Source organism: Limanda limanda, chromosome 9, assembly GCF_963576545.1.
Source record: "Limanda limanda chromosome 9, fLimLim1.1, whole genome shotgun sequence".
Classification (NCBI taxonomy): Eukaryota; Metazoa; Chordata; class Actinopteri; order Pleuronectiformes; family Pleuronectidae; genus Limanda; species Limanda limanda.
This window is the reverse complement of record NC_083644.1, coordinates 9,585,528-9,599,372: the sequence shown is the minus strand read 5'-3', so window position 1 is coordinate 9,599,372 and position 13,845 is coordinate 9,585,528. Positions and strand designations below refer to the sequence as shown.

Below are 13,845 nucleotides of genomic sequence, written 5' to 3'. Positions count from 1 at the left end.
GAGAACGTCCATGAAATGTCCTCGGCTCTTTGTTCGCCTCATTCTCCCTCATTCCCTGTCTACTGGTGCTATATGATAGAGGCAGCGTTAAGTTGTATTTAGTTTATTCAGAAAGATAATTGTAATTCTATTCAAAGCGGTTAAAAAAACACCCAATACACCCCCCCTCCCACACACACGCACACCATTTTAAAGTCCCCGTTGTAGACCATTAGTGAAGTCCCATGACTGCTGGTCTGCCCGTAAACAGTCTCACATGACGGCCATGCCTCAGTGGGACAAAGCAGTTTGTCTCAGTTGTGTCACCTGACTGTGATATCCTGTCACTGTCACCCAGACGACCTCTGCAACCCCTAATTAACCACACCCACCCACCTAGCTACTCTATTTATGTATCATAACAATTACAATTAAATACCTAACTGGTCTGAATTATTGTATTTACTACAATAACACCGATATAAACTATAAAAGTTAAATATACGTGCATCTATCTACACAGTGAAACTCTCCTTTTGGTTTCACATGAGCAGATCTAAATCATTTTTTTAACTAAAAACAGAACAGTAACCAGCATGTGTGGAGCCACCATGAAAGTCACACAGCTCCATCACCCTCTGATGTATTATATCACACATCACACAAACAGATACCAGCAGGAACAGAAAACACAAAAGTATCACATATCACTAAATGAGTCCAGCTTTGCCTGCAAGGAGCCGTCATGCTGCCAACAGATTCAATTAATCACTTCCTGTTTGCAGTTAAGTGGTGAATTGAATTTGGGACCCGCATCGTCTCAGTTAGCAGGGAGGGAGGTTTTAGACTGAACATCAAAGAATTCACATTAAATTGTAATAAATAGTCAACGATTAATGCAAACAACAATAAAGACGAGCAAACACCTTAAGAAGTAGATTAAGTGGAATGTCTGTAGGAGCAGAGGCAGCTTACCGTGCTGCTGTCCAGAGTCACAACATCATCTTCATATTCATATTGAGCCTCCAGCAGCACGGACTGAACTCACACACATGATCCTGGCGGGAGTTTCCCTTCTCTGTGCGACACTTCACTCTCTCTCCCTCACACACTCTGTGCTGTGCTCTTTTTTTTAAAGACCCTTTATTTAGTTGTAATATAAACAGCGAAAGCAGCTAAGAACTGTGCTAGAGAAACCGCATATGTTTTACATGTATAGAGCATATAACACACAGACAAATACAAACTAATGTCGACTAAACAATGCAACACACGGGTACGTACCTAACCCCGGAGCATAGAACCACACAGAATGGTTAAGGATAACGTTAATAAAATCCGAGATGTTATTCCTTCGTGTAAAATCGAACCCTGCGTTAATTCAGAGGCGGCAGCTTTTCTGCTCCGTGTCTTTGTCTTCTTGTTCTCTAACCAAGTTTTTCCACTGGCTCCAGAGGAGGTGGCTCAGATCCAACTTCTAATCTACAGTCAAAGTCTTCCTTCCTTCCCTCCAGAACCAGCAGCTCCTGCAGCTCGGCTGTTTACACCAAAATGCCACTCACGTCTCAGGGGAAACCAAGGACGGATTTTTATGATGAAACATTTCCTGGTTTTGTTTTACTGTTTCACTTGATTGTTTAATGCCACTGCTTGTTTCATCCAATTCCGTTTTATGCCCTCACATATACTACTTTTATGATATTTCATTGATCATGTTCTGGACATCAGCAGGTTGTTGTTGTTGTTGTTGTTGTTGAACTGAACCGGAACTTTAGAAATCATCCAGAAAAACAAACAAAAAAAAATGGCTGAATTTTCCTAAACCTAGAAACACAGTCCAGTGTATTTATTTTAATGTTAAATCAGTTCATGAAATATAATTTACATTTGTCTTGCAGGATCAGTTCTGTGTACATCTGAGGGGCTTCGTTTTTTAGTGGAACAGCAAACACAGCTTCAACTGTTTACATCAATCCAGAACATAATAAACCATGAAGCTTGAAAATAGTGAATTAAAACAACAAATTCAAATTTGAACCAAATGTCAGCAGGGACCTTCCCCCCTTTTTCCAACTACTACGACCAGTCGTCTCTAAATGACACAAATGTTTGACAACACATTAATTGTGACCTCTACACATCCTAACAAAGACTAACAAGGTCAAACTATATTCACTCTCAGCCATTGTTTAGAAAAAAGCCAAATTCAATTATTAACTGACTAACTAACTAACTTTAGTTAGACTTTGCTGAAATGAACAACACATGGAAGTTCAGCAGTTTGGATGTTGGGGAAAATCATGTGACATAATAAAAAGACAGACCTGGGTTTTTACTTCATCGCTTAAAAATTAGTTTTGAACTTACTTACTTATTGTTGAAAGAAAAATGCTACATAATTTCTTAGAGTCTGTCCACAAGAACAAACACATGCAACAAGAGCAGCGGGTTCATTCGGAATAAACGGTTTCTGTAAATTCTATATTAAACCTTCAGACTAAAGAAATTCATCCCACACAGCTCCAATTATTTTCTACTCTTCCTAATAACAAAGACAAATTTGAAAAAGAGAATCAAACTGTGCCCTGAGATTTTGGAGAAACAACAATGACAGATTTAAACCAAGAAAAAGAGAAACAAAAGCTACAACACAGTTGGAGTTTTGTGTGAATCTTTAAATATCTGCCCTCACATCTCCCTTTTTTTTTTTTTATCTCGCGTAGAATCAGACGAGATGAGGTCACTGCAGCTACACCCCTCTTGACAACAATGCCAAAAATAGACGGGTCAAACACGATAAAAGAGAGTAAGTGATTAAAAGAGTTTCATGAACACACTTGTGCTCACAGGAGAATTCCTATTTTAGAAACATGGTTCATTTTAAGAAATACGGCGACTTAAAAGAAGCATGAAGAGCAAAGCGTTTTCTCACCATCTCTAAGACTGAACAATAAAATACGAGAAGATAAAACATTGGAGCACAAGTAACTAAGATATGGAAAGTCATATCATAATTTGTGTATGTGTGTGTGTTTGTGGGTTTGTGTCCGACCTGGTATCGGTCGATGGGGTCCTCTTGCTGCAGCTGGCTCTCTCTCAGCGTCTGATATTCCTTCTCAAACTTCTTCAGTTTTTTGGTTGGAACCTGAAAACAACAGGAAAGTTGTCGACATCATTAACTAACATCTCATATCCTGTGTGATAAAAATCAAAGCACATGTTTTGCTGTTTGGAGATTAAGAGAGAAGATGTGTTTATTTATTTGGAGAAGCAAAACAAGTGATTTTCAGATTAGGCGTCCTCGCTGCGATGTTGTTCTCTCAGTCGGAACCAGCAACAGTCACATTGTACCAGAGTAGTAAGAGGTCTACTGCAGCTTGAAGAAAGTAGGTGTAAAACATGTCTTTAGAAAACTACAGGGCTCTAAAGACAGCTACAGTTGAGCAGTAAGAGCTTCAGTTTTAACATCTCCAACATTAAAAGAAACTCAAAAGGTCAGAGGTTGCAAAATAAATCTACATAAATGAACTGAGCTGAACATTTCTGCTGAAATATTGGTTTATGCTGCACAGTTTCAATTTTCTATTGCACAGTCTGCTGTTTCTGATCTGAACACATTACAAACACTACATTTTACACTTTCTTAAATAAAGTTTTACTCTGAATATAATACAATTGCCATTCAACACAGAGTAGGCACATAGAGATTTTATCTCAGAAAACTACCAACACAAAATCCAACTGTGACGTCTTTGTGCTGTGTTCAAGTGCACCTGCGAACCAGAACATTGCCTAGTTCAGCAAATGATGATACGTTTCTGTGTTGTGTAAAAGTCTCTGTGATTAACTTTCCCACAAGCGCAGAGAGCCTGAGGGTCACAAACATTTCTCCGTTAACAGGTAAACTCTGCAAAGTCTCTCATTTCAAGTGATGGAGTTAAAACACCTGAAAGAAAAGCTGCGTGTTTTGGACATCGATGACTGAGTGAGTGGGAGCTGCATCTGTGTGTCTGGTGTGTGTGTGTGTGTGTGTGTGTGTGTGTGTGTGTGTGTGTGTGTGTGTGTGTGTGTGTGTGTGTGTGTGTGTGTGTGTGTGTGTGTGTGTGTGTTTCTGCTTCAGGTGGAGGGTGGAGGGTAATGTTATCTCCCCTGTGTGGAAACAGTGTTGCCATAGTGTCCAGCGTTAAGGCTGGGATTCCAGGTCAGTTTCAGCAAGATGACTCCCTCCTCTGAGACTGTAGAGTGTGTGTTTGTGTATCTATGTCCTTCACTGGTTTTGTTGAAATCAAGTCAAGAGCCTGATTCAGTATTGTGTATAGTGTTTATCTCTTTCGTCTCTATCTATAGGTTACATATGAAAAGCGAAGGAAAACACATTCACGTGAATACAAATATCTTATAAAGATATTCCACATCACAAAGTGAAACATGACAGTCAGTGATTAGAACAGCAGGGTACAGGCATTTTTTTAATTCTAGCAGTCACTTCTGAAGCTCAAATGTTGGTGCAGTCACAAATGGATTGTTCTTAAAATCAATAGATGTTCTTTCTGCCTCTTTATATTAAACCCATACACTCATCATACTGCTGCAGTCTGGTGCTGATCACAAAATGAAAAATGACACCAATTCACTGTAAAACCAACAGCAATAAAATCCTTTATGGTTCTTCAATAATGATTTGTCTGCTCCCCCTCTCCCAGTTCTCTAAAAGCAGCCATTCTGCCTTTAGTCCATCATTGTTAATCATTTATTGGCCTTGTTAAATAAATGTCCAGTGACAACATGTAAATCATTTAACCCTCAATAAAGAAATAGAAATGTCAGCTTCATAAATGAAGAACGTCATTGTGAAGGATTAAATAAAGTGCCGGAATTGAAAAGCTAGAAAAGATCTTTGTAAAGCTCATTTCCTATATAGACCGATGTATAATACATAGATCAATATCAGAAAGGAAACCAGCCACTTGTTCACTGGGCCTGTGCGTAGTGTCTGTCATCACCTGACATCTCACTGACCTGTGGGGTGACGTGTGGTCTTTATGACCCAAAAACCACTGAGCTGAATAAACGTCACAATTTAATCTGTGTGACACACAACTCCTCAGGAGATAACGCAACCCAGACCTATTCTGTTGTTATCTGTGTGGGAAGAACAAGCAGCTTGGGTCTCTGCACGCTAGTTTATAATAACTGGATTGTACCAAAACAATGAAGAAGAATTGCACACGGTGCACTGGGCATCAACACTGCGAGAGACAGGAGTTTGATTTCCAATACTAGACTATTACACAGCCACAGTGCAGTGAGGTGTTCTAGTCTGGATGAACTCATTTATATCCAAAGTGTGAATCAATGTTTTCTTTTCCCTGCAGCTTTAGATTTAGAAAGTGACCTCCCTCCTTTTCCCTTTTGTATTTGTGTGGTATTGATTGTAGATTGATAAGAGAGCAAATAATGTTACTTCTTATCTTAGCAAAGACCTGCACAATAACAAAGTATTCAGGGGACTGAGGACTGACCTGAATGCACAGGAAGGTCCTCATTGTGCATGTCTATTAAAAAGTCTTAGGTTCAAGGCTATAACATAAAATTAACATGCAAGAATATTAAGAAAGAGAAAGAGAAAACTGTGTGTGTTTCCACCTCCAGATTTGCCATTCTGACGTTCAGAGTTGAAACCAGAGAAGCCACTTCTCACGTCCTCTCACACACTCATTTGCTGCCTTCATGCATTCTCCCACAGAATCAACTTCACCAACCAAAGACAGTGGTTGTATCATATTTTCCAACCTTCCTGTACTACATGGTTAGTCACAGATTTCTGCAGGTAACAAACCCCCAGTTTTTCCCCCCTGATGTGCAGATTTCTTCTACCACACAGGAAGTGAAGTTTAGCTTATTGTGTTACAGTCAGAGGAAAATATGCGTTTTCTGTGTTTTCTTTCAAACAACCTATTTTCCTTTGTCATGCCAAAATGACTCTATTCTTCCAATCATGTAAAAAGGTTTCCGACTCAATATTAGGAGAATTTTTACTGGTATGAGTCTAACACGATTACACTTTGTGAAAGTCCTAAGTGAATTTGTGAAATTTAATGAACGCGAGGAGCAAATCATCACAACACTGAACTCTAATTGTTTAACAAGAGCAGATTTCAGAGATCAGCATCAGCCGGAGAACAGCAGCTGTTAGGGATTGAGTTTCCCTCAAGGGCACTTCAACATGTTGGGGCTTTAAACTCGCAGCTCCTGAGTCCGCGCCTCTCTGCTGATACAAAGAATTTCAAAAGAAAGAAGCCCTGAGTCACACATTAAATCAGAAATCATCGACAGACAAACTGAAGTCTGGTTAGTGATTATTTAGCCCGCTGCTCTCCAACACCCCTAAAACACACAAACACTCCAGTGTGGCTGTGTAATGAAAGTAAAACTGGGCTGTGCTCACCTGATAGAGGCGAGGCCCTTTAATCAAACACACACAGCCACTACAGCTACAATCACTCAGGATCCCCGACTCCATGACCTTCACATAACAACTGCACCAGCCTGCTCATTTGTTTTTTCATTCCAACGGTTACCTCAGTTTGATTGAAAACCACCTGATGCAGCTAATAAATTAAATGTTGCTAAATATCAGTACAACTATTCCCTGACTTCCATTTCCTTTCTATTAATATCTTCATTGTTATCTGATATTTTTAAAATTACTGAACTGTAAAGTAAGTTCCAATTCACACATCATCACGTTATCAATAGTATATCTCTCAGCGTCTGAATATGCAGCCATTCCCAGCTACATTCGGGGAAAATAGCTCAAATGTCAGTTAATGATATTCCTGAAATTCCAGGGGCACGGGGCAAAGATAAGCCTGCTCTGCTTAGATACAGCAATGTCATGCTCAAGGCAACTTCATTAACACTAGTTGTTAATACACACACACACACACACACACACACACGCACACACACAGTCACACAGTCTCAGGGCTCAAACTTGCTGAAGCATCACCAAACCTCATGCTGACTTCCCACAACTTTCACTGTAGATGTTTGAAGCCACTTTGAGGACAAAGGGGCCTCTGTAGTTCAGGTGATGCGATTAAAGTTGCCTGGTGACGCAGGAAATGGTACCAGGCTCATTTTAGATTCCCTGACCTGAATCCCTGAAGCAGGAAATGGAATTGGTCCCAAACCTCCAGGATGAAATCACAAGCAGTGTGTGAGCATCAAGGGGAGTGATCCACTCCTACATGAAGTAGGTTGAAGTAAGTTTGAATATTGAAATACATGCAGTCTATTAGAGACACACACACACACACACACACACACACAAACACACACACACACACAGAGACATACACACACTCCAAGTTTATGTACGAAATTTAAAGAAAGTCACTCAGCTCCGTGTTTGCATTGACTGACAAAGCTCTGTAATCTTAAACATCAGATGCACTTTCAGTAAAAAACACTACACAACTACACAAATCGACTGTGCAGGAGTCCACAAACCATTAAACACATGCAAGGAAATGTGGTTTCTGTAAAGCCTGCATTTCCTCCAGTGTTTATAAACACAATCATAGGGGGCGGCCCAAGTGAAAAAGACAAATGATATGAAGACGAGAAAATAGAAATAACTTCCCTATTCTTTCGCACAACTGCCGAGGACAAAAGGGCCAGTAGAGCTGTGAATGTTCAAGAAGGCAAAAGTGATAAGACTCCAGACCTACCACCGGCCTGAGCGCTCTGAGGGGTCTGGAGTGGGCGACCAAGCGAGCCAGGGTGTCCTCCTCACCCGGCCGGTCCACTACGTGAGCGTCGTACGCCACCATGATGGATATCTCCTGCATCATCTTGACTCCTGCTAGTTCCCAGCAGCAAGGAGGAGGGAAACGAAGAAGAAAAAAGGGAAGAAGGAGGAGGAGGTGGAGGAGGTGGAGGAGAGAGGTGGAGGAGAGGAGTGCGGCTGACAGGTTTTGTTTCTCTCTGAGAGTGAAGGAGGAGGCGACGGGCTGCGTTCAAGAGTCCCTCAGGAGCCGAATCCCGCCCACTGAGAGGAGGAGGAGGCAGAGGAGGAGGAGAGCGAGGGGGCAGGACAACACACCTGTTTGTCTCTCTCTGTGTGCAACGCAGGGGAGGATGAGTTTGCTTTTTCTTCCTTTCCACTGAGTGAGTACCCCCCCGCCCCCCCCCCCACACACACACACACACTCGTATGATCTCTCTCTCTCCCTCACTCTGCTTGATTCCCTCTATAGTTACTGACAGAACTTGTTTTTTTCTTTTTTCTTGCTGCTGATAAAAATAAAGATAAAGGCTTGTTTACGATATGTAATATGTGTGTGTGTGTGTGTGTTTGTGCTTGTGTGTGAGTGTTTGAGGTTAAGAGAGGAAGGAAGTTGTCAGATCCACCACAGTGACTTGTCGCTGACGGTTGCACATCGTTCCAACTGTAACGCCCAAAGAGTGAAGTGAGAGCCACTTCAAGGCTGTGTATGTCTGCCATAGTAGTATCCTCCCAAAGGACCCCCCCCACACACACACACACACACACCCCCACACACACACAGAGCTAAAACTACCTCATGGAAACTTATTCCCCCTCGTAAGGGACTTAGCAACAACCATCACTTCATCCGTCTGTGTTTCTCTTGCCATGTGTGTTGTTATTATCGCTCTGTTTTCACAATGCTGACAAATTCCCCTTGAAATTTGGTGGGAGGTTGGGCCAAAAAATAACCAATTCATATTTTTGAGGATTTGCATAAGGGGATGAAACCATGATAATTTTTTTCCACTTTTCTAGGTGTACATGTGGTCAACGCTGAGACAACCAAGTTGTAAATTCAGAATGAAATCTGTCACAGTCAGCTACTGTTGTCCTTAAGCGGTTGACTCCCAATATGGCAGCCTCCCATATCTCTCTCTGTATCCTTTTTATTTTCTGCTTAATTTCTCTCAACGCTTCAACGGCGTTACTGTAACTATATACGTGAAATTCTCCCTCTATTTCTCTGTTTAAAACCCTCCATGTGAAACTTAGTCTGGGTCTCTTCATCTCTCCCCGTCTCTAAATTATCCTGTCGGTCTCTCTACCCTCACTCCTTCTCTCTTGTTTCTCCTCAGTCGGTTAAAAGTTGAGCTTTTCTCTTGGAGGAGGGATTTGGTAAATAAAACCCGGATTAATCAGTCGAACCCTGAGCAGCAAATGAATGTACGACATTTCGCTCCTTTTTTTATCGAGAGTCCTGAAAAGTCATCACTCCAGTCGCGGCCCGGTGGATGTTTAAGAAGGCAGAGAAATTCAAAATCTTCCCATAATCCCCCAGAAAGCCTAAGCCACCCTACTACCCGTTGTGTTCATCAAGCCAAGGTGCCAGTGAATTCTTTCGCTGTTTTAAGCAGCTTACAGAGTTCAGCTGATCCGGTTTAGGCGTCGACAGTGAAAAATATGTAAAAGGGGTCTGAGGAGAGAGCAAAGTGGCTGGGACAGGCTGGTTTCCCCATTTCCCTGATGGCAGTTGAGCACGGAAGGTGTTCCAACACTCCTCCATAGAAACTACTGTCTCCCCTTGTCTAGAAGACTCCTTTTGTACAAATGAGTACAAATTTTTTGGTAACCCTAGTTTAATAGATGTCTGAGAGTCAGCCGAAATTAAATTATTGGCTTGCATATCTGTCTGTGACTAACCAACCTGCTTGCCTGCACACACCCTGCTCGTACTCTCAGTGCATTGGTGCTGCTTTTGCGAGCTTTTCCAGGATTACCAACCCTAGCTTTAAGTGCTTAAGTAATTTCACAAGCACATAAATGAGAAACTTTGTGAATATTTACAGCTTTGCTCTGTAAGATATTACTGTAAATTGAATATAAAAAACAAAAACCTAGACAAAGGTAACGATTTGAAATCCAGTAAAACTGTGACTGATGTTCCTCTGACAATTTTTGTAATGAAACGTTGAACAATGATATGATTGGCTCTATGTGGCTTGGCTTGTTTGATATGTGATGTGATGGAGTGTTGTGCAATGTGGCATGAGACAAGCTGATATTACAGGCTGTTATCTGTGAGCCAGTCTGGGCCGGCTGGATGGTAAGTGGTGAAAAACAGAGAAGAGTGGGATGGAGAAGAAGGAAAGCAAGACTCTTTGACCACTCAGTCATTTTCATTAGTCTCAGCTTCTGACTGACTTACTCCATATACTTGCATCCACAAGGAATATTCTATTTTTAAAATGAAAAAAAAGGTACTGTAAGAGAACATGAAAGTAGAGAGACTATTTTTGAGGAGAAGTCATCAAAGGATTTATTGAGAACTTGTATTTTTCTCTCTCTCGCAAGTCAGCCACTTCTTGCTCATATCCTGCATTCCCTGAAATATTTGACCAAGAGTCCAATAATATACAGCTTAAGCTTCTTTCCAAGATTCCAGCAGGGTGACAAAATATTTGTGATCCAAACATACGGATTGAATCCAATACTCTTAGTTTATGTGTATGTGCTTTTGTGTGTTTGTTTGTGTGTGTGTGTGTGTGGGTGTGTGAGAAAGGTGCAAAGAAAAGAGACCTCAGCAGAGACAGCTTGTGTAAGGCAGAAAAAAAGTGTGACAATAAATACGCCATCTCAAGAGATGTTGAGGGACATCAGGGGTTTAAACCATCAGGCAAAGGATGATCAAGAGACCCAGCAGAACAAAACAGGCTGTCATACGTGTGCCCAGGGGCTTAGTCGTCCTATCAGACCTGTTTAGATGACAGCTAATTTAGTCAGAAGCATCTGGTTGGTGTGTGTGTGTGTGTGTGTGTGTGTGTGTGTGTGTGTGTGTGTGTGTGTGTGTGTGTGTGTGTGTGTGCGTGTGTGTGTGTGTGTGTGTGTGTGTGTGTGTGTGTGTGTGCGATGAAGACAGATGCTTCTATATAGAGCATTAGGGGGTTACTGAATGGTTTGATGAGTATAATAATCTGATTCATATACCATGTCCTTTGTCACCTGATTACAATCCATGGAGATTATGGACTGACTGGTTTGACAGCGCTCTCCACATAGGAAGGAAATTCTTTCGGAATTACTGTGTTCCGAGCTCCAGTGTCATTCTAGAGCCTTGCTGACTCTATGCAAAGGCACATTGAAGCTGTTCCGACTGAGACAAATGGCTCAAAAGCAACACTGTGAAACTAATTACTTGGTACAGACTTGGAAACAGGAGAATGAAGCCGCTGTCACTCTCACTCCTCCCCCTGAACGCTCTATATGTAACTTTGGAGAGTGGGTACGATCTCCTGCGGGAACTTCAAAACCGAATCGTAGTTGCAGCTTATTCTGCAAAAATCCATCCTATCAGGAGTAATGCACGACTGTAGATCAGTTAAAAATACTTTAATTATTAAAAATCAATGTGCATCATTCGTGTTCAGTGAGGAAACTTTTAGTTTATGGGTAATATCCACCATTCCGTTGTGTTTCACTTCAGTGAGTGAGACTTCACAGTCAGAGCTCCAGTCAACATTGACACATTTTTTTCTCTACATGAAACCACTTAATCCATTACACACACAAAATCAATCAGCACGTTAATCACCACGTGTGGCTGCAGAGGTGGCATCATCACTGGTGCTTGGTAAAAATGACATCTGTTCATGCCTGGTAAAGTGTGTGTATTTGAGCGTGAGAGCATGCAGAGTAAACTATCTCATGTGTGTGTGTTCTAGTACAACATGACATGTCAGGTCCTAACGCTGTCAGGATTGTGCAAGAAAACCAAAATGCTACAATACCACCAGAGATTAAGTGTGAGTCACAGAGCAGGATATCCTGTGTGTAGAAAAACATTGAAATACACCGAACATGGAGGAATCGTAGTCACTTAGGGCCATGCACCCTGCAAACATGCTCTCAACCATGATGCTGCATCTCAACCTCTTCACTCACGCTGAGCTTTTCTGGATTAAAAAGTCAGAGAGTACCTGCAAGGTAAGATATTAACTGTATGAAAGAAATAAGCAGGGGAGAGAAAGACATAAGGGTGGAGGGAGGAAGATTATCTCTTCCATCTGTCTCTGTCAACTCCTTTCCTTCCTTTTCTGCTGACAGACACATTATCTTATACACTGTGTAGTGCACTTGGTCTCTAGGGAACTCAGCAAATTCCCTAAATGCCAGCAGCCTCATTAAGGTCAACGGGAGCATGATAACATGTGGGCACACATGAAAGGACATTTTATCACATCTCAGAAGTCTTTGAGGAAAACTATGACCACTATTCAAATCATTTTTATTTCAGACCAGCCCAGTGAACACCAGTAACTACCTCAGACATTTCTCTTTCCTATCTCTCTCCTTATGCTTCTCCAACAGCAGAGATCAAACCCACTCTACATCCAACTCACATAAGCGTTTTCATTTAGAGGTAGCTCCTTCCTCCTGCAAGACTGCAAGTGATATCTGTTATGTTTTAGCCTTGGTTCGAATAAACTAAATACGAGATCCGAGCGCACTGAGAAACATCGTGCCTGAAGATACAGAGACACAGCTTGTGCTAAAGAAGGAAACATGTAGCAACAGAAAGTCCCAGAAAATCAAAATGTCACTCTCTCAACTCGTCTTTTTGACTGACCTGAGCGACTTCCCAGCATCATCTCCACATTTCCAGAGAGAGAAAGATTTGCTACATGTTTGTATCTCAGTGGAAGATGCAAAAACCCCTTAGTGTGTTGCTCAGACTCGCACAATAACTCGTACTCCCTCCTGTGCATATGATATGTGTGGATTTGTACACAGTGGTCATGCAGATGGTGTTTTTTAAAGTCCAAAGCCTTTGAATGGACATCACTCTGGGACTTTTTTCACTTATCACCTGGCTGCTTGAGGGCTGGGTCTTGGTTTGGTGTGTTTGTTTCCAGAGCTGCTTACCTTGATGTTGCAGGCCTGCTCCATAAGCCTTCGGGCATTCTCTGCAGCTCTGTAGCGTTTCGGGAGCTGGACTCTGAAGAACTTGAGAGCCCCTTCAAAATCAGCCTGCAGCAGGTCCTCTTTAGACGTCTGGAGCGAGAAATGAGGAGGTGGGAGGAGGGGGTAGGTGGTAGAGGCAGACAAAAACAATGGATGCTATTAAGATTGAGACATGAAGAGCACTGAGCAACCTCCAACAGATTGTTGTTCGATTTTTAGATTCAGGAAGAACAGACTGATGAAGCTATTGACTGTTTCATGAAGGTCATACTGATTCGTGTGAGATTCATTTAGTTAAATCATACTTAAAGTGCAGCAAATGATCTGAAGAGAAATCACATATTTTCTCTCATGACAAACAGGACAGAAGAAAGGTCATATTGTGGCTGAGCTGTGTTATTTGCTCTTGAAATATGAACACATTTAGGAGATTTCTCAATTTGAGTCAGACCAAACCAATCCAGTTCATTATCCAACAATAAAATGTCACAATGATACAATGTTTAGTCAAAATAATTGTTTTACTTTTCCCCAGATCCACTCAAGTTTTTAAAAACTCACAAACCTGACATTTAACCTTAAATCTAAACTTCATTAATATAATTTTTAACTACAGTGTATGTATAAATACCTGCAATATAACACATAACGTATCAAACCTTAACCATCGACAAACACATTCAGTGTCCTGCAGTAGCGTCTACAAGTGAGAGAACAACCTGCTGACAGGAAAGTTACTGTTTGAAAGAAAACACTCCTCCCTCTTATCAAAAAGTAATGAGGCCACATTCAAGCTACTGTAGCACAGCTAATCAGTAGCTAATTGCATGAGGCAAAATAGTGCTGGGCTACTCTTAGTTTGAATCTATCAAATCATAAGGAAATGAAGAAAAAGGCTATAGGTATATCTA

At 41.4% G+C, this 13,845-nt stretch overlaps 1 protein-coding gene across 4 annotated transcripts in view; it reads right to left on the bottom strand.

Moving 5' to 3' along the window:
- rabgap1l (RAB GTPase activating protein 1-like) overlaps window positions 1–13,845 on the bottom strand; it is a 97,132-nt gene that overhangs the window by 3,905 nt on the left and 79,382 nt on the right. For 3 of the 4 annotated variants that reach the window (XM_061078581.1, XM_061078580.1, XM_061078582.1), the window contains exons 19-20: window positions 12,896–13,024; window positions 3,032–3,124 (exon numbers count right to left, since the gene is read on the bottom strand). In XM_061078581.1, the coding sequence (XP_060934564.1) occupies window positions 3,032–3,124; window positions 12,896–13,024 (222 nt within the window). Of the gene's footprint in view, window positions 1–3,031; window positions 3,125–7,715; window positions 7,914–12,895; window positions 13,025–13,845 lie in introns of those variants that run through there. The other variant, XM_061078583.1, reaches the window with a different exon arrangement.